The 27,029-nt window shown below is 44.9% G+C and overlaps 1 protein-coding gene across 3 annotated transcripts in view; it reads left to right on the top strand.

Moving 5' to 3' along the window:
- Positions 1-27,029, top strand: part of GUCY2C (guanylate cyclase 2C) — a gene marked incomplete at both ends in the record, with an annotated part of 71,632 nt that overhangs the window by 5,332 nt on the left and 39,271 nt on the right. The window contains 10 exons of one of the 3 annotated variants that reach the window (XM_080705279.1): positions 849-961; positions 2,585-2,649; positions 6,824-7,039; positions 8,542-8,663; positions 11,420-11,516; positions 14,294-14,414; positions 16,547-16,679; positions 18,622-18,707; positions 20,784-20,895; positions 26,466-26,547. In XM_080705279.1, the coding sequence (XP_080561405.1) occupies positions 849-961; positions 2,585-2,649; positions 6,824-7,039; positions 8,542-8,663; positions 11,420-11,516; positions 14,294-14,414; positions 16,547-16,679; positions 18,622-18,707; positions 20,784-20,895; positions 26,466-26,547 (1,147 nt within the window). Of the gene's footprint in view, positions 1-848; positions 962-2,584; positions 2,650-6,823; positions 7,040-8,541; positions 8,664-11,419; positions 11,517-14,293; positions 14,424-16,543; positions 16,680-18,621; positions 18,708-20,783; positions 20,896-26,465; positions 26,548-27,029 lie in introns of all 3 variants that reach the window. The other 2 variants (XM_080705278.1, XM_080705277.1) reach the window with 2 other exon arrangements.

Raw genomic sequence — 27,029 nt, 5'->3', positions numbered from 1 at the left:
GGATATCCAGAAGAATAAAATATGTTGCTGACATGCTTTACTCTTTTAGAGATATCACTGAAAATTGTCATACTGGTCACGAGGTCCAGGCGCACTCCTGAGAGCAAACAAACATTCAAAGAGAAACATGTTGTGAGTCCTTGGACTTTCAGGAGGAGAGATTTGTGAGCCACAGTGAAATCCGATCAAAACTCTCATCTCATTTAAGACTATTGATGGTGATATTTTCCCCCTTTATCCTTAATGAAAAGCATTTAATGTAAGAAGACATTTTATTAAGACAAAGGAGTTTTCTGGAGATTTTTGCCATGCTACATAATCTCTTTCCTGGAGAAAGAAAGCAGAACCTGGCAGAACTTTCTTTATAAAAAAAACATAGGTGGTGATAGAGAGATAGATAGATAGATAGACAGATGCATACATACATAGATGGATGGTGGTCAGACTGTTGACCACGTTTATTTCATCTAAGATAGACAGATACATAGATAGATATGGAGGTCAGACTGTTGACCATGTTCATAGATAGATGATAGAATATGTATATGTGTATAGAGATAGATATCTACATGTAGATAGATACATAAATAGATGGTAATGAGGTAGATGAATAAATGGTGGTCAGACCGTTGACCATGTCCATCCAAGCCCACCTGGAGACCTCCCAGGAGTAGCTATGTATTTGTCCACACACTACTTACTCTGAATTCTGAATGCTCAAGAGAGCTAGGCACTTAGCTTCTCAATTCATCAAGATTAACTGACACCAAGTAATGTTCCCGTTGATAAAATTTGTGAATACAGAAAAAAAATACTAGTTCCTGTTTCCCCTTGTTTCTGGACAATAGGTTTAAATGTGACTGTAAATGCGACCTTAGTCTACTCCGATGGGCTGATTCAGAAGTCAGGAGACTGCCGGAGCAGCACCTGTGAGGGCCTCGATCTGCTCAGGGAAATCGCCGTAAGTACCTGCTCTTGCAGATGGGGCTCTTGTCCTGGGACTCAGAATGACCTCGGCGTGAAGTGTGGGCACAGGTCCATGAAGCGTCGCTCCTGTCGCCCGGAGCTGAGTGATTGGCAGGCAGGCTTCTCCTGCTTTGTCCAACTGCCAAGTGACAAGGGCCTCCAGACATTCAGGAAAGTGGAGAGAGCCTCTTTACTATCCATACGCTTTCAGTGGTAAAGAGGAAATATTCCTTTATAGATTGATTTTTTTAATGTTTTAGAAGTGGGGCATGGTGACACATGCCTGTAATTAGAGTACCTACAAAGGCTGAGACAGGAAGATCACGTGTTTGAGGCCAGCCTCAGCAACGTAATGACACTATGAGCAGTCTAGCAAGACACTGTTTCAAAATAAAACAAACAAACAACAAACAAAAGGTCTAGGTGTGCAGCTCACAGGTAGAACGCCCCTGTATTTAATTCCCAGTACCACATATACACATTTTTTTAAAATTTAATATTGTATAAATTAATTGCCTTTGTGTCCCTCAAGAAGTACCCAAAGAGTCATATTCAAAACCCAATTCAAGCCAGGCATGGTGGCTCACCTTTATAATCCCAGTACTTGGGAGACTGAGACAGGAGGACCACTGGTTCGAGGATAGCCTCAGGAAGTAGTATGACTCTCATCAACCTAGTGAGACTCTGTTTCCAAATAAAAATAAAATAGGTCTGAGGACATAGCTCGAAGGTAGAATGCCCCTGGGTTAAATTCCCAGTATTACACACAAACACACAAAATTTTACTCAAAGCCGCACACCAAAAACCTGTGCTTCAGGTTACTGCGTGTGTGAGGCTGCACGTGGGTTGCTCAGGGGCTGCATCCGAAACCACCTTTAAGGTAGTAACTGCACTAGCAGAGGATATAAAGGGAAGACGGAGATTCTTGCCCAGTTCTTCCCAATTGCAACCCAGCTCTAACCAGAGCAATGAGGTGCTGGAGAGGATCCCAAGCTCTCCAGAAACCAGAAGGGATGCAAGGGGCCTCTGCAGGAAACCTAAGAAAAGGGCTTCCCAGAGCAGAGCACAGGAGTGCAGGTACAGCTGCAGACCTTTAACAGCCTCACGTGGGGACAGGAGCTGGGTGTGGTCTCCACGCTCCATCTTGGGACGCCCAGGAGTAGACAGGGATGGTTTGACTGCCCCCTGGTTTTCCTGACCAGGGATGGGATGCTCTAGAAGGGAGAAATACTAGAAAGGAAGGTCAAGAGTCCCCGGTCAATCACATTGCGTCTGACTCGCTTCAACCTGCTTTGTTGCTCTCCCTGAGACAGCACCTTGCCCTCTGCCGCTCCCCCAAAGCACATCGCCCACCGTCTGGCTTACAGACAGTGCTGACAGTGTGTACAGCCTGCCAGCCCATTTCATCTCTGCTCACCCTCGCCTTGAGAAGACACCCAGCCCCTCCTTGCGGATCGCCTTTCCTCCCTCCACACCAGCAGCTCCCGCCCCTCTACCCTTTCTGGCCCTGGCCAAGCAACTCCTCCGCCCTCTACCTGAAAGCCTTTGTTTTCTGTCCTCTGATTTACTAAGTTTAGCCATTAATGTGTGTGAGTGTGTGTGTTTTCTCTCCCGCAGAGGAACAGTCAGATGGGATGTGTTCTCATGGGACCCTCGTGCACATACTCCACCTTCCAGATGTAGTAAGTATTTGGTTTGCTTTTCTTCTTACATCCCTGGGAACTGCAGCCAGGACGTGACATCGCGATTTAAATGATTTAACAGACAACGGTGTGGTCAGGGCAGCACCAGGAGGGGCATGGGGAGCCTGGTCCCGCGCTGGTGATCGCAGTGCTCTCCCGGGTCGCCTGTCTTCTCTCCCCGTGGGATGAGCTACAGCGTCCTCGTTGAGTCACGGACATTTGAGTGAAGAAGTAAAGTGCTACGAGCAGGTCAGAGCCCCAGCAGGGTGCAGAGAAGTCAGACTGAGGGCAAACCTGAGGAGTCCAGTAAAGGAAATAGTCACACAAAAGTATGCACCGAGGGTGGAGAACACCAGGGGAGTGCCTCACCCCCGTGTACTGTTGGGGCTTCATTGTTCTATCCCTAGGTTTATAATGGTAGGAAAATAACAGTACTTATTCCATAGGCTTAGTTGAGGGTGACTATATATATATATATATATATATATATATATATATAATATATATATATAATTATATATTATATATAATTATATATTATATATAATTTTATATATTATATATAATTTTATATATTATATATAATTTTATATAATTTACATATTATATATAGTTTTATGTATTACCTATAATTTTATATTACATATAATTTTCATGTATTATATATAATTTTATACATATATAATGTTGAAGTTCTTTGTATGAAACTCTTATCATCTTAGAAAAAAGTCTCCAGTATATTCTAGAACTAAAATATTTCTCTGGCCTTGGGGAATTTCCCCGACTCCTTCGAGTCATTTCCTTCTGTTTAATTTACATCCCCATAAATCCCCATGAACGCTTTGTTCTTCCCCTTCACACCTTCCCCAATCAAAATCTGTCTTATGTGCCTGTTCAGTGAAGTACTGAACTATGGACCAGTCACGTTCTCTGTTTGGCTGGGAAGTTGTTTCTGAATCAAGGACCAACCTTTGTCTACCCTGTAAAAGACCCCTTACACTAGGTTTTGGGAGGTAAATATTAGACCTCCACTGTCTTTGAAATATACTTCTGTTGGTGCATTGTAACCATCTTGAGGTTTACAGTGACAGAAACGAACGTGTGCACAGCAGCCGGTCTGCTTCCCTCCAGAGCCCACCCCGTCCCTCCTCCTCCTCATTCATGACATTAAAATGGATGCTGAGGGCTTCAAAGATGATCGTAGGATTGTGTGAGCTGTTCCCTTCACCAGGTCTCCCCCTCCCCACCTCTACCCGCCCCCGAGTCCCCTTCCACTACTTTGCGGGCATTTCTCACTTATTTTCAGTCTCTCCTGTTTCTCGGTTTCTTTCTAGTGTCCACATATGAGCAGAAACATGTTCCTTCACTTTCTGAGACTGGCTAATCTCACTTAGCATGACAGTCTTCAGTTCCATCCATTTTCTTGCAGGTGACATAATTTGGCTCTTCTTTATGGCTGAGTAAAATCCCACTGGGTGTATATATGATAGCTTTACAACCCATTCACCTGTGCACGGGCCCCTAGGCTGATTTCACGGTTTGGCTGTTGTGAATTGTGCTGTTGTAAATATAAACATGGGTATGCATAGATCACTATAATATTCTGACTTCAGTTCCTTGGAAAAGATACCCAGGAGTGGAATTTCTTTGCAAAATCAGCTCGTCACACCTCATACCCAGCACTATGATTGATTCAGATGCTCGGGCCCAGGACATACTATAGACATCTTTAGTATGAAAATGCAGACAGATTTGGAACCTTCCTACTCCTGGCACTCCTTCCCAACTGGCATCTTAGCTGGTCTCTTTCTAATATTGCTATAATACGTGCTCAGAAGGAAAAGGAGGGTCGGGGAAATTGGTTCACCATGTAGAGGACCTTCCCTGTGCAAGAGAGCATTTTGATGTTGTCAGTGAAGACAAAAATTAAACACAACCCTTCCCACAGAAACAGAGAAGGTAACAGAGATGCTGCTGACTGATACAAGCCAAAGTGAGGTCGGTTCCATCAGAGAAAAGAAAACAAGATGTCTGGTGCAGAGAAGGAAGCAGGCTCTTCTGACTGAGGAGGCTAAGCTTTGGGAGAGAATGGAAGGAAAGAAGGAAGTGGTGTTTGAGTTTTGTGTTGAAGGATGGGGAAACTTTTTTTTTCCAGGTTCTTATTACATTTATTTAATTATTTATTAATTTATCTATTTATTTTTGTAATTTTATTGGTGGAGACTTTGTGTGTGGGTGGGTCTGGGGATGGAACCCAGGGGTATTTGACTTCCAAGCTACACACCCTGCCCTATTTTGTATTTTTTTTAAACAGGGTCTTACTAAGTTGCAGACGGTCTCACTGAGTTGCAGAGGGCCTCACTAAGTAGCTGAGGCTGTCCACAAACCGCGATCCTTCTGTCTTAGCCTCCCAAATGCTGGGATTAAAAGAATGCATCACCATGCCCAGCTGGTGGAAACTTTTTAATACACAGAGATGAAGGGAAAATTTCCCAGTCAGATACAGAAAGTATATGAAATGCCAAGAAGTAGGGAAGTGAAGAAACTTTGTGTAAATTTCTGTTAATTGGGTTTGAAGAAATGTATAGAAGAATAATAAAGGCTAGAAAAATTAAGTTAGGCCATATTTGGAAGTCAGGGTGAGAGTAGTCCAGGTAAAAGAAATTGTATTTAATATAATTTGCATTTAGAAACCACTAAGGTTTTGAGCATGGGAGGATCCTGAAAAGAAACCCATGCCAGGTATGATGACACATACCTATAATCCCAGTACTTGGGAGGCTGAGATAAGAGAATGGCAGACTTGAGGCCAGCCTCAGCAACTGAGCGAAGCCCTCAGCAAGTCTTAGTAAGACCCTGTTTCAAAAGAAAAAAGAAAAAAAAATTAAATCGGGCTGGGAGTCTAGCTCAGAGGTAGAATGACCCCAGCACTCTCTGTCCTGCGTGCATGTGTGTGCACACACGGACACAGAGCCCAGTTTGGGAAAAAAATAATCGGCGATAGCATATGGGGAAGACATGGCTGAGCCTGATGTCAGGAAAGTCTGAAGGGACGGAGGAAGGCCTGGATTAGCAAATAGCTGGGCAGGGAGAGAGGTCGGCTGTAGAGGTATTTGGAGGTAGAATTAACCATATTTGGTGACTGATTGGATGTTAAGAATGGAAAGTGGCTAGAGAAGGCTTTGAGATCTTAAAACACTGAAAGAAATAGAAAAAGATCAAGATGGGGAGCTTTGAGGGAAAATAAAAGGTACACTGGGCTGTGGAAGCGGTGAGTCTGAGAGGCGAGCAGGACACAGCAACCCATTCCTTTCTGGCCTTAGGTAGAAGCACAGTCTTCTTAAAAAGGGATATTTAATCTAGGTCCTACGGGATGAGGGAAAGTCAGCCGGGAAGAGGTAGGGGGCATCAACATCGTCCCTGGCATCGCCTTGGCTGAGCCCCTGCTTGAGAATGGAGCTTGATAGGTTTACATAACTTTAAGAAGGGCCCTGCGGAGCAATGGAAGGCAAACGCTCAAACCCAGAGTCGGCGATGGCCATCTCAAAAGTGGTCCATCGTGGAGCTGGGGGAAGTCAGTGCATGGAGGGGGACTCTCAGAGGGCATCTTTCTGGATCATCAGCAGTTATAGCAGCCTGGGGGGCCCAAGCCCTACTCTCAGCCCAACTCCCCAAAGCCCACACGTCCCCAGTGAGCACGACTCATTTTGTAATAAATCAGAGCAGCCAAGCCACGTGTTCCTGAAGCCACCTAGAGTGTGGTGTGAACATAGCACATGGTCAATAATGATGTTTTCAAATTCCCCTGTGTGGGAGGTGCACCCATATAAAGAGAAACCTGCTTTAATTCTCACCGTTCACCCACGCCTATTGCCACATGCAAAAAAAAAAATCTTATTTGTGCTACTTAAATTAACCCAGGTGACCCAGGCATGGTAGGGCACGCTTGTAATCCCAGTACTTGAGAGGCGGAGACAGGAAGATCCCAGGTTCGCAGCCAGCCTCAGCTACTTAGGAGGCCCTCTGCAACTTAGTAAGACCCTGTTTCAAACTAAAGAACAAAAAATAGGGCTAGGGATGTAGCTCGGAGGTAGAATGGCCCTGGGTTCCATCCCCAGTGCTGCAATAACAACATTAACCCAGGTGTTTGTTTCTTTCTCACCCCTTGGCATAGCCTCGACACAGAACTGGACTACCCCATGATTTCGGCTGGAAGTTTTGGATTGTCCTGTGACTATAAAGAAACCTTAACCCGGCTGATGTCTCCATCCAGGAAGCTGATGTACTTCTTAATTGACTTTTGGAGAGTCAATAACGTGCCATTCAAACCGTTTTCCTGGGACTCTTCCTACATTTATAAGGATGGTTCTGAGTCTGAGCACTGTTTCTGGTAAGCAGGGTCATTAGCTTTCTGCTAGCGTTTGCCGGGAAGAGAAGTCACAGACTCATGGCAGAATGCCTGGTTCTTAAGCAGACAAACCTTCCATCCGTAGCAGCATTGAAATGGACACCAGCCACTTCCTTACACAGAAATAAAAACAAAGGGGACAAAATGAAGGAAGTATCATAAAACGAATCAGAAGAAGGCCAGGCATAGTGGTGCAAGTCTACAATCCCAGTAGTTGAAAAACTGAGGGAGAAAGGTCACAGATTTGAAGCCTGTTTTAAAATAAAAAATAAATAAGTAGAGAAAAAGGGCTGAGGGTATAGCTCAGAGGTAGATCTCCCAGAGCTCAATCCCCAGTGCTACAAATTAATCTTCATCATCATCATCATAATCATCATCATCATCATCATCATCATCATCATCATCATCATCATCTGCTGTGGTGGTGCACACATGTAACCCCAGTAGTTAGGAGACTGATACAGGAGGATTGCAGGTTCAGGGACAGTCTCAACAAGGCGTGAGACTCTCATCAACCTAACTAGACCCTGTTTCCAAATAAAAATAAAATAGGTCTGGAGGTGTAGCTCAGAGGTATAATGCCCCTGGGTTCAATCCTCAGTACCACATACACAAAAATAAAATACTACTATTACTACTACTACTACTACTACTACTACTAATAATAATAATAATAATAAATAATGATAATAATAATATTCAGCAGAGACTGCATTCATAACACTCTAGTTTTCAAAATATGTTTTCATTCATTCCATTGATTCCGCACTGAATGTCCTCAGAAGACAAGTGCTATGATCTCCACTTTACAGATAATAGACACGGAAACCAGAAGCTGGTGTTCTTGCACTGCTGTGTATGATATGACACCGGAGAAGGTCTGTTTTGCCTATACCTAAAGGAGTGAAAAGTAATTTCACACTTTTCCAGAGGAAGAAGGGACAGAGCAGAACAGGCATAATAGGTCAATTGTTAGAAGACAGCTACAAGGCTCGCTGACTGCTAGTGGCAGTGGCAGTGGCAGAGAGGCTCACTGGTTGGGTTGCGGTCTAGGTCTGGGATGCTGGCACTGCTGTAGTTTACCTCCACCCACAGTGCCCCCAGGGACACGCCTCCGGAAAACAACAGGAATCAACACCCTGGAAGCTTTGGGACAAACTTATAAACACAAAAAGCCCATTTCACACTGGGCAGAGATTATTTCTACCAACTATGGATTTATGTATTGAGCAGCAAAGGCTTCTGGTTTAGAGCAGAGCAGACTCCCTCCCTCGAGCAGCAGGAAGATTCCCCTAAAAGTCCCCTACACCTTCACTAAATTGGATGTCCACAGTCCGCACCAGTGGTATCAAGGCGGGTGCCATGTTCATAGCAGAAGTGAATTTTTTCTGAAGTCCCAGGACAGATCTGTAGAGGATGAGTGAAAGGTCTGGAAAAGAGCGGAAACAGATCCTGTGTCTTAGTGTGTCTTTTTCCTGTTCCAGGTACCTGAATGCCCTGGGGGCTGAGGTCTCCTATTTTTCTCAGGAACTCAACTTCAAGGATACCTTGAGACAAGAGGACCAGTTCCGCAGCATCTTGATGGACCATAACAGGAGGAGCAATGGTAAGCAGCCACAGGGGCGTCGGCCAGAAGTCCCTCCCTTCACAGCCATCCTGACAAACGATGCTACCACACGCCACGGTCATTATCTGTCCACATTTTGCGTAGTGAGGAGAGCTGTAGCTGTAGGCAGACTTTATTATAGTGTTGCTTTCACTAGAACCTTTTTCCTCTGACAGGAAAATAGTAGTGAGTAAAATATATTGACATAATGAACATAGATGTTTTTTATGCTAACATTCAGCTTTTATTAACTAAAAGAATACCACAGCCTTCCATGGGTAAACTTATTTTTGTTGTTGTTTTAATTTGGTTTTGTTACTGGAGATTGAACCCAGGGGCATTTGACCTCCAAGCTACACCCTCAGCCCTTTCTATTTTTTTTTTTTTTTTAATTTGGAAACAGGGTCTCACTAAGTTGCTAAGAATCTCACTAAAGTTGCTAAGGCTGCCCTCAAACCTGTGATCCTCCAGTTTCGGCCTCCCAGATACTGGAATTATAGGAGTGTGTCACAATGGCCAACTAAACTGCTTTTTAATATATATAATGTGGTACTGGGGATGGAACCCAGGGGCATTTTTTTTGGTGGTACTGGGATTATTGGAAGCCCTTCTACCTCCAGGCTACACTCCCAGACCTATATTATAATTTTTTTTTAATTTGGAAATAGGGTCTCTTAAGCCAGCGCAGCTAACTTTGAACCTGAGTGATCCCCCTGTCTCCGCCTCCCAAGCGCGGGGATTACAAGTGTGCACCACCACGCCCGGCCCCAGGGACATTTTATCTCTGAGCTATACCCCCAGTCCTATTCTTTATTCTTTATTTTGAAACAGGCTCTCACTGAGTTGCAAAGGGCCTCACTAAATAGGTGAGGCTGTCCGCAAACCATGATCCTCCTATCTCAGCCTCCCGAACGCTGGGATGACAAGCGTGCGCCACCACGCCTGGCCCCACATTCACTTTTACTCTGTCTTCTTCAACTGCTTTACAATGGGGAGGCGCTTCCCTTAGCTATGAAAATATCTTTCGTAATCACTCCCTCCCAGTGTAACAGAATAGCACTGGGCTCAACCTGAGCTCTGCGCCACATCCATCCCTGTCCAGTTCTCTGTTCCCATTGGCATCCTGGCTTCTGTCTCCTCTGAAATTAAGGAATGGATCAAATGGTGTTTTACGAGCCTGCCATGAGGCAAGGCCGGTACTGGGGCCTCTGAGGCCAGAATAAGAGCCTGCCGAGGGGTTAGGCCGGTGCTGGGGCCAGTGAGGCCGGCACCGGAACCTGCCATGAGGCAAGGCCGGTACTGGGGCCTCTGAGGCCGGGATTGGAGCCTGCCGAGGGGTGAGGCCGATGCTGGGGCCAGCGAGGCTGGCATTGGAGCCTGCCGTGAGGCAAGGCTGGTGCTGAGGCCTCCGAGGCCAGGATTGGAGCCTGCCTTGAGGCAAGGCTGGTACTGGGGCCTCCGAGGCCAGGATAAGAGCCTGCCAAGGGGTTAGGCCGGTGCTGGGGCCAGCGAGGCCGGCATCAGAGCCTGCCGTGAGGCAAGGCCGGTACTGGGACCTCCGAGGCCAGGATAAGAGCCTGCCGAGGGGTTAGGCCGGTGCTGGGGCCAGCGAGGCCGGCATTGGAGCCTGCCGTGAGGCAAGGCTGGTGCTGAGGCCTCCGAGGCTGGGATTGGAGCCTGCCTTGAGACAAGGCCGGTATTGGGGCCGCCGAGGCCAGGATAACAACCTGCCGAAGGGCTAGACTGGTGCTGGGGCCAGCGAGGCCGGCATTGGAGCCTGCCGTGAGGCGAGGCCAGCATCGGAGCCTGCCGTGAGACATGGCCAGTGCTGGGGCCTCCTAGGCCGGGAACGAAACCTGCAGAGGGGTTAGGCCGGTGCTGGGGCCAACGAGGCCGGCATTGGAGCCTGCCGTGAGGCTAGGCTGGTGCTGGGGCCTCCGAGGCCGGGATTGGAATCCTGCCAAGGGGTTAGGCCGGTGCAGGGGCCAATGGCCAGCATCGGAGCCTGGCGTGAGGCAAGTTCACTCCTGCGGCCTCCAAGGCCGGGACCAAAGCCAGCTTAGGGGTTAGACCGGTGCAGGGGCCAGCGAGACCAGAACTGGGGCCTCCCATGAGGCAAGGCCGCTGCTTGAGCCAGCGAGGTCTGGATCAGTCCACTGAGTAGCCAGGCCACTAATGGGACCATCAAGAGTGGGATCGGTACTTGCAACGCAGCATGCACAGAGAAATATCACAGAAAATATACATCAGACGCTTCTCTTAATCAGCAATAACTAGGAGGAAAAGGGCAACAGGAAGAGGTTGAGCTATAGAAAGGGCCCTATAGTGAAGCAACTAATGTGACCAATCAGAGGGTATGTAATACTGGAGGACGGAGCCTCTTTAAAATGCAGGAGGTACATAAACAAATGTATCAAAGTAAATCACCAAAGAAGTGTGGGATGGAGGGAGGGGGAGGGAATGGGATGGGGGCTGGAGGAGGGCCAATTGGATGATGTGTGCTTGTATATCCTCTCAAGTCTTGTACTCCAATGTGATTGATATATGACTACAATGCACCAATTTAAAAAATAAATTAATAAAAAAAATAAAATGGTGTTTTAAAGATTCCATGCAGGGCTTTTTTCCCTCTAACTATAAATGAAAAGGAGGATGGGTCCATATTGGGTTCAAATCCAGAAGATGGGTTCTCTCTCTCCCTGTTTATGTAGAGAGCAGTATATATTTCTCTCCTTGCCTTGCTTTCTCTCTTCCAGTGATTATTATATGTGGCACACCAGAAACCTACATCAATATAAAGGGGGACCAGGACATGTCCGAAGACACCGTCATTATTCTAGTGGACTTATTCAAGTAGGTGTCATACTTGGGGGAATCCTCCTGCTTTCCGGGAGGCGGTCCCCAGGATTCCTGGAGGACACGGGCTCTGCCTGACAGAGCTTCTTACATGGTTCACTTTGATGACAGTGTTTGAACTAGTTTCATTATCTCCTCCTCCTCCTCTTCTTCCTCCTCTTTCTTTTCTTTCTCTTCCTCTAATTTTTCTTCTTCTTCCTCCTCCTCCTCTTCTTCTTTCTTTTCCCCCTCCTTCTCCTCCTCCCTCCTTCTCCTCCTCCCTTTTTCTCCTTCTTCTCCTCCTTCTCCTTCTTCCTATTATTCTCATTCTTCTCCCCCTCCTCTTCCTCCTCCTCCTCTTCCTTTTTGTTCTCCTCCTCCTTCTCCTCCTTCTTCTCCTTCTTCCTGTTATTCTCATTCTTTCCCCCCTCCTCTTCCTCCTCCTCCTCCTCTTCTTTCTCCTCCTCTTCCATCTCCTCCTCCTCCTCCTCCTCTTTCTTCTTCACACCCTCATTTCTGCTCATTAACTGTGGTCTTAGCAGAAATATATCCTTGTGATTCCTCCTTCATGTCTGAAAACAAAAGTTTTACCAAAGGCTTGTTAAGCCTAGATGTCCATTCACCTATGAAGCCAACTCAGTCCACACAGGGTCCTGATCTCCAACCTGATTTCAAGGTCATTGTCTAAGAAATGATAAATCAGCAAATAACTTGATAATATTATTCCTGGGAATGCTAATAACTCGACAATATCACTCCTGGGGACGCTAATAACTCGACACTATCACTCCAGTTGCTGATGGCCTTTGGCCCTTAATTACTTTTCCCCCACGTTTGATAAAAGTTTCAGTTACATGGGTCTGATTTATACAGTTATCCTTCGCTCTATGGCCCAATCATTCTTCTTCTGCACTGCACAATTTCTTCTGCACTGCTCTGGGTCTAAGGAGAGAAAATTCTAGATGGCAGAAACCACCTTTTATGGCACCCTGCCTTCTACGTCTCCTGTAAGATAGTTAGAAGCACCAAGACACCATCCGAGGGAGGCGAGCATAAAGGAGCGCCCGCGCCCTTGTCCCACCCGCTGGGTCGCACTTCACTTACCTGACAGAATCGTGCATTATTACCTGTCTGTATTCAGACCAGAGGCAGTTACTGCTCTCCAGCTCCCCAAGTATCTTCCTTGTCACTACACCCACAAGGAACCTACTTTTCCCATCATGAAGGAGAATGAAATATAAGAAGTGCAGTCCTGTTTCACAGCTGGATGTGCAGGTAGAGAAATAATCAACGTCGCGCAGGACAAGGGTTATCCACGGTCTACCCCTCCCATCACGGTCATTTCAGTGGCTGCTTTCTTTGGTCATTGGAAAGAGTCCTCAGGGTAGCCCACTTGGCATCATATTTACTTCCAAGCAAACCCACTCTCGACTGCCACATGCTGGCCTTTCTTTGTGACTGCTCCCAAAGGACTAAGCTGTAGGACCTTTAAGAGATTCAAAGATGGGCTGAACCGTGTCCAAATTATAATTCTGAGACTTGTGGTTCTTTAGACTCCTGCGCATGACCATCTTGAGCCCAAATCTTCTCATCCATAAAATGAGAACTCAGTGTCCATTTTACGGGTATGCTTTAGGATTAGATGTGGTCATATGAGCAACAGGGCCAGGGCATTGCTTAACACATAGATGTTTTTAAACATTAAATGATGGTTACAGCCGGGCATGGTGGTTGCATGCCTGTGATCCCAGTACTTGGGAGGCCGAGACAGGAGGATCACAGGTTGGGAGTCAGCCTCAGCTACTTAGCGAGATCCTGTTTCCAAAAATAAAATAAAATAAAACAAAGCTCGGGGTTGTCACCTGGAGGTAGAAGCCTGCTGGGTCCCACCCCTAGTACCACAGTAAGTAAGTAAGTAAGTAAGTAAGTAAACAAATAAATAAATACTAGTTACCCTAACTGTGGCAGTTCAATCTTATTAGGTTCGTTGTCTATTAACATATTCAAATGACTGGGAAACACAGAAGCCATGTGATTTTTGACACAATCTCAGGCAGTATCAAGAGTCCACAGCATACCAAACACGGTCCAGTAGTTGAAGATTAAAGATTCAAGGAGCTAAGAAGCGTTGACAGTGTTGAAGAAAACGTATACTCTTTTTATGCTTGTGTTTCACCGTCCGACAAGTCAGTTTAGTGATAAAAGAAAATTTCTTTCAGCCAGGCGTGGTGGCGCACACTTGTAATCCCCGCGCTTGGGAGGCAGAGACAGGAGGATCACGCAGATTCGAAGCCAGCCGCGCTGGCTTAAGAGACCCTGTTTCCAAATAAAAAAGTGTAACATAGGTCTGGGAGTGAACCCGGAGGTAGAAGGGCTTCCAGGAGCCCCAGTACCACCCAAACAAACAAAAACTAATTTTCTCTCTACCTAGACCTAGATTGTTAAGAGCACTTCAGGAGATTTCTCGATATAACCCCAGGCTCACTAAGCCTCCCGAGTAAGCAGCGCCTGACAGGTCCAGAAATGTCCCTCAAAGAAGTATCTGTATTCTGATTTTCCACTGTCTTATGGTAATCATAATTGCTTAAGTTCTCTATTCAGTTTAACAAGTGGAAAAGAAAATAAAGCTGTTTAGGGACCGTAGAAGGTTTTGTGGATTATTGGTGGTGGGGATGGGAGGAAATATTTTGAAGTATTTTCAAGACTGATGATAGAGCTTGTGTGAATTGTAGACGATGCGTCTCCATTTTGGAAGGAACTTAGTTTTCATGAGGAACCTGTGCTTTTCATTACAGCGACCATTATTTTGAAGATAATGTCACAGCCCCTGATTATATGAAACATGTTCTGGTTCTGACATTACCTCCCAAAAATTTCACAGTAAACGCCACTTCGTCCAGGAATACTTTTTTAACGGTAAGATGTGTGTGTGTGTGTGTGTGTGTGTGTGTGTGTGTGTGTGTTAAATTTAACATGGGGTAAAATAACTATGTTCTACCTAAGACCCAAATTTTATATTCGCGATTATTTTTACTTGCTTCTATTCGCTCAAGAAATGTCACCTAAGACCAGCGACACATCATTTTGTAACAGCAGGGTTCCTGTGAAAGTGTCTATTGTAGGCCACCGTGCCCAAGTCTAGACCAGCACAACAGCCTGTGCGCCTCAGCAACATCAGAATGGAAGTGGCTGCCTGTAAAAAGAAGGAAGAAGCCCTGGGGTTGATAATAAGTTTTCCTTTGAGGAGAGGTACATATTAAATAGTGTAAAATGCAGGAGCAGTGGAAAGTTCTTTATATCCTAAAGCAATTTTCTCAGGTCAGTGATACCAAAATTCTGCTTTTAGAGATATGTGTTCATATACCTCATTGTAATTAAGTTGATCATTGCTTAAATTTACCTGTGAGAATCCTAGTTTATTCCTGTTACCTCAGTTTCCTGTCTGGTATAGTATTTGTCCCAGAAAAAGGGCCTCCATTTGAACATTAAATCACGATCATTTTATTATAATGCAGGGACTCTGATGCTAAAAGCACATTGAATTTTGTCAGTCCTCTTATCTTTTTTCTTTTTTTTTTTTCTTTTGTCCTGCTGGGGGTTGGACCCAGGGGCATTCTACCTTAGAGCTATACCCCCAGCCCTATTTTATTTTTTATTTTGAAACAGGGTTTTACTAAGTTACTAAGCCTGGCTTCAAAACTGTGATTCTCCTGTCTCAGCCTACCAAGTGCTGGGATTACAGGTGTGCTCTACCATGCCTAGACAGTCACTGTATCTTAATGTGATTAGAAGTGTTGTATGCGTCCTACTCCCAGAGACAGTCGAGAGGGGCTTGCAGAGGGAGCAGGAGAGAAGGGACAACCTTGAGACCCTCGAACAACTTTTGGATGGCAAGTAAAGGTCAAGGCCAAAACAACTCTAAGGAAAGTCAGATGCCTCCAGCAGTATCAGAGTTCTTCCTGGTCTAGCTATTCTTAGCCTTCTAATATATGGCCCTGCCAAAATTAGGAGCGCCAAACTGTTTTGAGGCTGGATCTTAACTATCTCAACTGGATTCTTTTCATCTCATGAAATAATTATTTCACCAAAAGAAACTGAAATAAAAAAGGGCATCTTGTTTTTCCTTTGTATATTTTCAAGCGAATATACTTCTTTTTTGGGGGGGAGGAGTGCTGGGAATTGAATTCAGGGACATTCTATCTCCAAGCTCTACCCCCAGCTCTATTTTATTTTTGAAACATGGTCTCACTAGGTTGATGAAAGTCTCACTACTTGCTGAAGCTGTCCTTGAACCTGCAATCCTCCTGTCTCAGCCTCCCAAGTACTGGGAGTGAATATACTTCTGGTGCATAGAACTTGCACTCCTTCTCAGCTCTGGCAAAAGTGTGATTCTTAACAGGTTGGGTAGTTGAAAAGGCCTGAGGTCAAAACACACTTGGGCTTGGGGTAAAAAGAGCCTTTAACTCTAAGCCCTGTTCTGTGAAGATTACCACACAACAGCCACAGAGGCAGAGGAGGGAGGGTTGCCAGCCCTCTCCATGTCTGCCCAGGGCAGATATCTGGAGCCCGAAGGCATAGTCAACCAGAACTCTCCACAAGTTCAGTGGTATCACCTGGTCTAAGCTCATGCCATCTTCAGGATACACTGAAAGACAGGCTTTTGTTTTCTTTTTTGCACTTTAATAACATTAATCTATTGGTAAATATTATTTCTATATAAAATCTAAGAAGCATGGAAATGCTTGATGTTAATTCTCCCACCTATGTCATGAATTGTATCCTCACGAGAAGGAAGGACAACTGCTTGTAGGTTCTTTCTCCTCCAGACAGTGTTCTTGCTTAACCAACCCCAAGAGAAGGCAGACCTGTGATGTGAGATAACAAAGAACACTGCCCAAGGGGGTTTTCAGAGACCTCCTTAATACATCTTTCCAACTCCCCCAATGACCCTTTATCTTTCCGGTTATCCCAAGGACGTTTGGCTGCAAGCTCAAGACCAGACTCTGTCTTGTGGGCTCATTCTAGGATCTTTCTTTCTTACTCAGGGAAACAGTGACTTTGCTCTTGCCTACCTGGATGGAGTCTTGCTGTTTGGGCACATGCTGAAGCTGTTCCTCGACAATGGAGAACCTCTTACCACTTCCAAATTTGCTCATGCTTTCAGGAACCTCACGTTTCAAGGTAGGGGTCCCTAAGAGTGAACAACAGCACAGCACAGTATGGGCTTGGGGAACAGGCTACAGGAAACCAAGCGGTGAGGGGGTGGCAATTGGTGGCCAGCTGTAAAGAGCTCTGAATTCAGCTGGAGGTAAGCATCACTGCACACACCTGGGGGATGCTGTTATGGGTACCTGGACCCCAGTTCATGCTCTAGACTTTCAGTGTCTCATGGTGTCATGAGCCAGGCTTACAGCTCAAGTTCTGTACTTATGACAAACTCTGCACGGGGCATTTTGAGCAGTGAAATCCTGGCCCCACGTGGAGACCAGCACGGCAAGGAATCTTTGCTGTTCCATTCTGGCTCCTTTCCATCTACCTTTCTTTCTTTTTTTTTTTCTTTTTTTTTTTCAGTACTAGGGATTGAACCCAGGGGCATTCTACCTCCAAGCTACACCTCCAGCCCGATTTTTTATTCTTTATTTTGAAACAGGGTGTCACTGAGTTGCAAAGAGCCTCATTACGTGTTAACTGAGGCTGTCCACGAACCATGATCCTCCTGTCTCAGCCTCCCGAATGCTGTTATTACAAGCACGTGCCACCACATTCGGCTTTATTTTTTATTTTGAAACAGGGTCTCACTGAGTTGCAAAGAACCTCACTAAGTATTAGCTGAGGCCATTTGTGAACCACGATCCTCCTGTCTCAGCCTCCCAAATGCTGAGATTACAAGCATGGGCCACCATACCCAGCTTTCATCTACCTTTCTGTTGGTACTTCAAGGAACTAGGACTCTGTCAACCTCTAATTATCAAAACCCTGGTAACAAAACCATCCTAAAACACAAAGTCCCCTCCAAATGGCTGGATGGACACTGACCTTTTCCATGAGCTCTAATTGAAATTCCATCTTTCATTTCTCAGATCTCATTCGGAGATTATGGATACTTTTTAAAAATAATTGCCTCCTCTAACTTGCCTTAAAGCCTTGCTGTGGGAAACCTTTGTCTTGCAGGGCAATGGGTCTCTTCTTGGTTTCAGAGGACAGAAGATGCCTGGTATTGGGAACCAGGGCTGGACCAGGCTGTGGTTTGTGATGATGACAAGAAGAGCCATCTCTGCTCCCTCGAGAAGCAGGCAGGGAGGGAGAATCACTTCCTGATCATCTATTGACCCAAGTTCTGCCGGTCACTTTCTCTGCATCCTTAATGTCTGAATCCAAGCTCAGGGTCAAGCGTCCTAATGGCTATTAATACAAGCTTCAAGCCAGGAAGTGCGCTCTGGGTTAGCCACCTGCCCGCCCTGTGAGACCTTGAACCAGTGGCTTAATGCCTCTGAATTCAACAAATAATTATTAATTAACAATAAAACAGGGATGACAGTGTCTATGCTATTGGATTCCAGAAAGAATAAAATTATAGCTACATATAAAATACTTATCTTGGTATACAGAAAACACGAAATAAATGTTAGTTACTATGTCGAATCATGTGAAATTGCTGAATTATTTTTACGCAAACTGTCATTTCATAAGTTCATCTTATATTGCTACTATTTCACAGATGAAAGACCGAAATTCAGAGAACTGAAGAAAAGTTTTCAAGGTCTTCAAGCCAAGAAGCAGTAGCAAAGGGATTTTGTTTTTAGAGTCTAAGTTAGATTGTTCAGGAGCCTGTACACTGTGCTGCTAGGTTAGGAAATATTCTTAGCAAAAATTTATCCTCATAACTGAAGAGTTTATTAAATAACAATGAAGAAGATTTTTTCTTCAAAATAAGCAATGTCTCCCATAAAAATACCCTTCAAAAGTCTTAGGATCAAGAACAAATTCAGGTGCCTTCTCCTACAGACGTGAAGAAGGCTAACAACTTTTCAGTCAATTTGAAACCATTTTATAACCTCTATCAGGACCCAACTGGTTTCAAGCAAGAGACAGCGGCCTCTCATGCTCTCTGATCTTGCCGCAGGTTATGGGGGTCCTGTGACTTTGGACGACAGTGGCGATATTGACAACACCATGGTGCTGCTGTATAGCTGCGTGGATACCAACAAAGTACGTCTGGCTGCTTATCAGAAAATGTGGGGTGACGCAACTGTGTGAGGAGGGGTAACTGGGGAGAAAGGTAACAATTTAGGAATTAGAGAAGTTATGTTTAGAACCGGATCGTTCATTTCAGCTTTACAATTACACCACACTTGGGGGGCATTCCTTACGCATTTTAAACCGTAGAACTTCTAACTCAGATGAACATATATAAGACTATCCCACATAAACCAATATAAGAACCAGAATATTAGTGTACTATAAAGGCAAGGATGACAAGTTTTCCTAAGAATTGTTTATTCATTTCCACAACTGAAGATTTCAATGAAATATTCTGTTCTCACCACCGAAACGCCCATGAAAATCATGAACTATGCAATCCTTCACAGACACACACATATATAGGGCCCTATAATGCCATGCTTTTACTTAAATTATATATGGCTTTTCCCTCACTTATATATTAGGTTCTTTAAAGAAAGGGTGTGGGTCATCTCTCCCTCTCTCTGGTACTTCTCCAGATTGGTTGGTAACTGACCCTTTAAAAAACTAAACACCAGCTGGGCGTGGCAGTGCACGCTTGTAATCCCAGCGCTTGGGAGGCTGAGACAGGAGGATCGCACAGGTTCGAAGCCAGCCTCAGCTACTTAGTGAGACCGTTTCCAAATAAAGTGTATATATATATATAATAGGTCTTGGAGTATCGCCTGGAGGTAGAAAAGCCCCTGGGTTCTACCCTCGGTACCACAAAAAATAAAATAAAAATAAAAACTAAACACCCAACCTTGTATCATCTAAAGTTATGTCCACCAAACTATGAACGCAGTCAGTAAACAACTTTTTCCTGTAAGAGGTCATATCCTGACCTAGCTAGGAATCAAGAAGAAAACATCATGCATTTATTTTTATTTTATTTTTGCAGTGCGAACATTATGATGTTTTTAAGTAGTGTAGAGGGTGTATAGCTTTGTAACAGATATCTACGATGGCAAATGTAAAAAGCTGGAGAAAAGATGTCCAGAAATTTGGACTCAGCATTTCAGGGTGGTAATCGCTGTTTTTTAGCCGCTATGTTGAAATCTCTCGTAGACAGCTGTATTTGGCATACATTCCGTGGGAATGCCTTAAAAGCAGGTTCCCACAATGCTATGTCATTAAGAGAAGCTGAAGGGACACCTATGTCCTCCTCCAAGGTATTTCATTCAGAATGATGTACTTGTCTCCCACAGAGAGAGGCCCGGCATGTGATCTCAGCCTCATGGCCCCTCTTCAAAGTGAGAAATGTTCTCTGGACTTTTCTCTCTAAAAGCAAATTTGGTTGAATTTTTCCATGAGCAAATGCCATCACTGTATGATACATATGTTTGGAAATACCAGGTTAATTCTCAAAAAGCTATGGTGCCGGGCATGGTGGCACATGCTTGGAATCTCAGTGCCTGAGGGGCTGAGACAGGAGGATTTTAGGTTTGAGGACAGCCTCGGCATGCAGTAAGACTCTCATCAACCTAGTGAGACCCTGTGTCAAAATAAAAATAAAATAGAGCTGAGAGTGTAACTCAGAGGTAGAATGCCCCTGAGTTCAATCTCCTGAGTTCACACAAAAAAATAATAAAATAAAATAAGCAAAATGATATAAAGGATTTTAGCTGCGGTGCATTTTCCCAAGATACGTCTTTCCAAAGCAGCGTGCTATTGTGGAAAATACCAACATTTCATTTACCATGCGACTTACAGCTAGTCGTTTCATCTTTCTTAGCTTCTCTTTGAACATTGGTAAAAAAAAGCTTTGAAGTAGTTCTCTAAATTTCCCAAGTATCTGTGTTGGGCTGAGGTTAGTGGTACAGTATGTGGTCATAAAGAAATATAAAACGAATCGATCAGTCTGGAGCTTAAGCCCATGTTTCTGCATGAACCAATCAACAGATCCTAACCAATTCCAACATGGTAAACAGTTACTTTGCTCCAATGGGGAATGTTATTATTAAATATAAATATGGCTGGGCAAGACAGCCAATCTCATCAGAAGTTGTTCTAAATTGTGTTTTTCCCCCTGTTCATTGTTCTCCTGGTTGTGCCTGGGCACAGTACAAGATTCTTCTGACTTATGATACCCACAGGAATAGCACCACCCCTGTGGATCTGTATCCCACCTTCGTCTGGAAGAACCACAAACTGCCTAATGATGTTCCCGGCCGGGGTAAGATATTCTCAGTGATTTTTCTTTCCCTGAAATGATTTTCCCGATAAGAAGAGTAAACCATACGGTGTGCAAAGTTAGCTCATGTTTAATTGCTGTTCTGTTTCTTGTCCCGATCCAATTTGCCAGGTTTGTAATTATGGATTTTACGTCCCTACACAATGAATTATAGTTTTCACTATATACTAGAAATATTCCTATTCTCATTTTGCCAAAGTGTCCTTAAAATGTGTCCTGCCCGTTGATAAAATTATCCCATAGAAAACGGTTTGACGATTGCCATTCTGACTGGGTTAGACGAAATCTCAGTGTAGTTTTGATTTGCATCTGACTGATTGCTAAGGATGTTGAACATTTTTTTCATGTATTTATTGGCCATTGTATCTTCTTTTGTGAAGTATCTATTTAGTTCAATTGCTTACTCATTGATTGGGGCTTTTTTTTTTTTAGTGTTAAGTCTTTTAAGTTCTTTGTATATTCTAGATTTTACTTCTTTATCAGAGGAAATATCTGGACCTAGAGAACATAAGGTTAAGTGAGATTCGCCAGTCACAGAAAGTGAAGGTCGTACGTTTTCTCTCATATCTGGAAGGCAGGGAGTGATTGGGTTTAAGAAGAACTCCAGATAACGGAGGAAAAACCTCAGCGGCATGAAAAACCCTAATATGGCTAGGGCTTCGCCCAAGCAAGATGCAGGAAAACTAACAGTGACCATCAGCTGGGCGGGCAGGGCAGGGACCTCCTCGGCCATAAGGTCTCAGGACATTTTGTGTGTGACTGGCTTGGCCCAGGCTCATCATAATAATCACTAATTCCATGCTGTTATTTTATGTTTATGAAAAAATTTTATTTGGATAAATACTGATGCACCATGATGCAGAAAAGTAGAAACAACAGTAATTTTTTTAGAAAATTATGATATATTAAAAAATGAAGCATCATGCAACCAATACAAAAAAATTATTAGCAAAAAAAATTTTTTTTTGTACTGGTGATCAAGCCCAGAGGCATTCTACCTCTGAGCTACACCCCTACCCCTATTTTTATTTTGTTGTTGAAAGCTCCCTAAGTTGCCACGACTGGGTGTGAACCAGAGATCCTATCTCAGCCTCCCAAGTACTGAGGTTACAGACGCACATCACCATGCCTGGCGTGCAAAGAATTTTAAATGATAAACTATGATGTGAGGTAATAGAAAAATACAGCTTTCTGTTTAGTGAGATTCTAACTTTGTAAAGCAATATATAAAATATGTCTGGAAAGAAACAGGCTACGATTTGTAATAGTGGTAGCCACTGAGTAATAAGAGCGTCTGTGTAGGCTTCGAGGCTTGAGTCCTGCCCCTTACCAAGTCTTGTTGGAGACAGGGCACATAGGCACCTTTGCAGCCACTGGGCCACGCGTCTGTGTCACTAAGGGCCACTCTCTGCCTTCCTGGGGGTCCAGGTTGTACAAGTACAAGTAGCCGTCAAACGCCCCCATCAGGAACCAGGGATCTTCTGGCCGGTGGCTAACATCAAGCGGATGTTCTGTGGCCACAGAAGGGCAGGTGTATGATGGCAAAGGCTCTGCCTGGCTGAACATTTCTGTCGCTTGAGAGCACAGGTGGCTGGTGGATCCCATGAGCACCTTCCCAAAGTAGCCAGTCCAGGTGGTGGGCTTCTCCGGAGGTTTACCTTTCACAGTCTCGCATTTGAAGATGTGGTGTACAGAACCTTCATGTCCTGAATGGTGTGTCTACAGAGAGACTCTTCCAGACACACGATGGGCCTGTCTGTTCAGCTTCACAGCCGATGTGGTATTGGAACAGCTGTAATTGCAGATCTCAGTTCCCTTCTCAGCGTGGTCAACCTTTAGCTTCCTGGGAGCTTTGAGGCTAACGACGCCGCTACGCTGCTTGAGAACCATCTTTCTCCGATGCACACCGCTTCAGTGTCAGTGCATTCCTAGATCTATTCCAGCTTATCCACAGAAGAAAAGGAGAAAATAATTATTACAGGATGTACTACCAACAGCTAGGGACCAGGCAAGAGCGAGATGACACGACTCGCTGCTCGTGATGTCTCTTCGTTGCTGTGTTGTCCTGGTAGAAGTTGGTGAAAAGCAGCTGGCCGACGCCAGTTCCAGTTGGCATTCTCGTAGCCATAATCTAAAGATCTGATCACATAGCTTAGAGGAAAGAAGGTTTATTTTCCTACAGTTTCGGGCTCAGTCCACGTGAGGCCGGGGACTGCAGATCTTAGAACATGGCGGCGGAAGGCAGAGAGAGGGAGAGTTCATGGGCTGTGCTCCTCATATCATGGTGGCCGGAAGCCAGAGAGTGAGCAGGGGGAGGAGGAACCATATATAACCCCCAAGCCCAACCCCCCTGGGCCCAACCTCCAGCCACATTATTGGCTCAGGCTACACTCCAGATAAACCCATTGCGATGGATGTATCCACTCATAATCCATGAGGATTACAACCCTCATGGCTCAATTACATCAGCTCCAAACATTAATAAGCGAGCTCTTTCGGGGACATTTTATATCTAACTATAACACACCATCTCTATCTTTTGGCTCATTTAACCAAGATTTACTTAAAGCCAGATGCTAGTCTAAGCAGCTGGGATACCGTGATGGAGATAACGCAGACCTGGTTCTATCTGCATCTAGCCCTCGGCATCTGCTCCCTGGACCACAGCACACAGGTCCAGCTGCCTTCCTGCATCCATATTCCCACCTCTAAGCCAACCGGTGCGGCCCCCAGAGGACAGCAGGAACCTGCCACACACCACACGGATGCCAACACCCCCGCGGGCCGCTCTGCTCAACCTGCAGAGCAGAGCCAAAGGGACTTGTAGAGCACAGTATGTCTGTGATCTCGCTTCTGCAGCCTCATTTCTCCTCTTTCTTAAATCCTTCCTCCACTCCGCTTCCTCCTGCTTCCTTCAGGCATCACACAGCTGTACACCACAGGGCCACTCACGCCACTCTGTCTAGTTTATTACTGTCCCATGTAACTTGTAAGCACAAGATTTAACTCAAAGCTCACTCCTTCTTAGTGTCTCAGCCTGGTAGTCTTAATTCTACTCTTATCTCACCTGACTTCTAACACACTTGTTTGTTGTCTTTCTATACACTACACCTTTGAAGTGCAGGGCCCATTATCTGTTCCTATCCTCTCGCCTCAATGTGGTATAAATGAATGCATGACAATCTCAGATGACTGGGAGTATATTTCTCCTCTGGATTTCAGCACTAATCCACACTGCATTAATTTCAGCCAATTTATTTCTCTTCTCTAAGTGGATGCTTCTTCCTCTGTCAAATTAGGAGACATAAAGGGTCCCTGCCAAGGATAATGTCATAGGAGGTTTCAGTTCTAATGTCTTTCTGCATTTGAGTTAAATAGGCTGTAGTGACCACAGCTGCCACCAGAGGGAAGCAGAAGCTTAATTGCAGAATTAATGCACTACTGTGACTTGCCTAACCTAAACAAACAACTTCAGAACAATGTTGGATCCCGGCGCAGTGCACACTTGTAATTCCAGTACTTGGGAGGCTGAGACAGGAGGATCTAGATTCGTGGCCAGCCTCAGCTACTTAGTGAGGTCATCTGCAACTTAGTGAAACCCTGCTTTAAAATAAAGAATAAAAAATAGAGCTGGGGTGTGTAGCTTGGAGGTAGAATGCCCCTGGGTTTAATCCCCAGTACACAAGGGGAAAATAGTGTAAGATATATTTAAATATCATTTGTTAATGTCAATTATAGTTAGTGCAGTGAGATGCCCACACTGCATGGGCAGATGAAGTTGGAGACGGGCTGGGTCCTCCCATCTCTATTCCATCTCCTCTCTACCTCTCAGACTCACCTGTATTTTTAAATTTTTCAGGGTTGTTAATATGCATTTGTTAACCATATCATTGTCCTTTGTCCTTTACCTATACATTGATTCGCTGAGTTGACACAACTAATTGTTTTCATCGTTACTTTGATGTAAATATTATTTACACAAAGCTACATAGTATTCCATAACATTTCTTTCCATATAGCTCCACTGTCTTTTTTTATACCACACAAAAGAAAGGAATTCTCCAACTGGAAGTGGTGGTGTATGCTTGCAATCCCAGAACTTGGGAGGCTGAGACAGGAGGGCCGCAAGTTGGCCGCCAGCCTCAGCAAGTCAGCAAGACTTTGAGCAACCTAGAGGGATCATGTTTCAGTATTTTAAAAAGCGAAATAGGGCTGGCGGTGTACCTCAGAGGTAGAATACCCCTGGGTTCAATCTCCAGTAACACACACACACGCACACATACACACGCACACGCACACGTACACACACACGGATTCTCCTTATTAATTAATTAATTAATTAATTTATTTATTTATTATCTTTTGCGGTACTGGGGCTTATCTTTTTCTCCACACTCCTATTGTTTTCCAGAGTCTTACACATTCTACCCACTGTGTGGATTCCATTCCATTCTGCACCCACCAGCTTGCTCTTCCGACAGGGGAGCCACGACCTTCCAGTACGGCCACCTTCCTGTCCAGGAAGTGCATCTCACTGTACCAGCTACAATTGACATTGACAAATAATATTTAAATATATCCTATGTGCTTTTCCCTCTTGTGTACTGGGGATTGAAGCCAGGGGCATTCTACCTCCAAGCTACACCCCCCCCAACCCCAGCCCAATTTTTTCTATACTGTTGTTGGTTTTTCTATACTGAATCAGTCCTCCCTCGAGTTGAATCCACATCTTCCTGAATTGCACGGACTCTCCCCCGAGTCCCTCAACTTGGGGCACCTCCTCAACACCGCCACACAGCCTTGTTCTAACAAATCAGATCCCATTGTCCCTGGCTTCCCCCAACAGCCCACAGAGCTTGGAAAGAGCCACACAGCCACGCCGTCATTTAATAATCTCCACTCGCTTTTCTTCTAGTGTGTTTCACACATAGTTGTCTTTTTCTTCACCTATGAAACCTCTTTAGAAATGTTGGTTTCAAGGACACCAGGCAGGCTTCCACCACCTCAATTATTTGTTCACTGGGTTTTATGTTCTTAGAGCATTTGGTGATTCTTGTTAGAAATAAAAGAGATGTAAAGGCTGCCAGAAGAGCTGAAATTAAACTGATTTCTGGGGGCACAAACCAGACAGATGTTTTTTTTTCCCCTTTGGAAAGGAAACAGGACTTATATTACCAATGAAAAGACTAATAAAAGATTAACAGTTTTGTGGTACTGGGGATGGAACCCAGGGGCATTCTATCTCCGAGCTATATCCCCTGCCCTATTTTTTATTCTTTTTTTTTTTTTTTTTGAAACAGGGTCTCACTGAGTTGCAAAGGGCCTCACTAAGTAGTAGCTGAGGCTGTCTGTGAACCGCAATCCTCCCATTTCAGCCTCCTGAATGCTGGGATTACAAGCATGCGCCACCACGCCCGGTGAAAGATAAACAGCTTTGAGAAGGCTCTTTCTTGTCCCATCCGCAAATGATACTGTACAACCAGAATCTCTGAAACGTCTTTGCTCTCTTCTCAAAGACCCGGCTAACGCGGGTCTGCTGTCTCTCCCGCCAGGCCCTCAGATTCTGATGATCGCCATCTTCACCCTCACGGGGATAGTGGTGCTGCTCCTGATCACCGGCCTCCTGGTGCTGAGGTACCTGCTCCGTCAGTCAAGGAGGGAGGAGGGAGGCGCTGGGACCAGGCCGCTTCTGAAGGGGTCTCTGGGCGGCGCATGGCTGACTGGCAGGAGCTCAGCCCTGCTGAGTGGCCAGATGGGCGCTTTGGAGTCAGACGCCCGAGCTCAGCGCCTGGCTCTGTGATTCACCCGCTGTGAGGTCATAAGCATGTTCCTTGGCAACCTCAGCGCGTTCCTTGGCTTTGGTTTCCTCCCCTGGGCTGTCTGAGAATTAAAACGGGACATATCTAGCCGGGCGTGGTGGCGCACGCTTGTAATCCCTGCGCTTGGAAGGCAGAGACAGGAGGATCGCGCAGGTTCGAAGCCAGCTATGCTGGCTTAAGAGACCCTGTTTCCAAATAAAAACAAAATAGGTCTGAGGTGTGGCCCGGAGGTAGAAAGGTTCCATCCCCAGTACCACCACCAAAAAAAAAAAAAAAAAAAAAAAGAGGGACATGTCT

Source organism: Muscardinus avellanarius (genome assembly GCF_963383645.1).
Source record: "Muscardinus avellanarius genome assembly, chromosome: 11".
Lineage (NCBI taxonomy): Eukaryota > Metazoa > Chordata > Mammalia > Rodentia > Gliridae > Muscardinus > Muscardinus avellanarius.
Note: the sequence above shows the minus strand (reverse complement) of the source record. Positions and strands in the feature narration are given on the sequence as shown.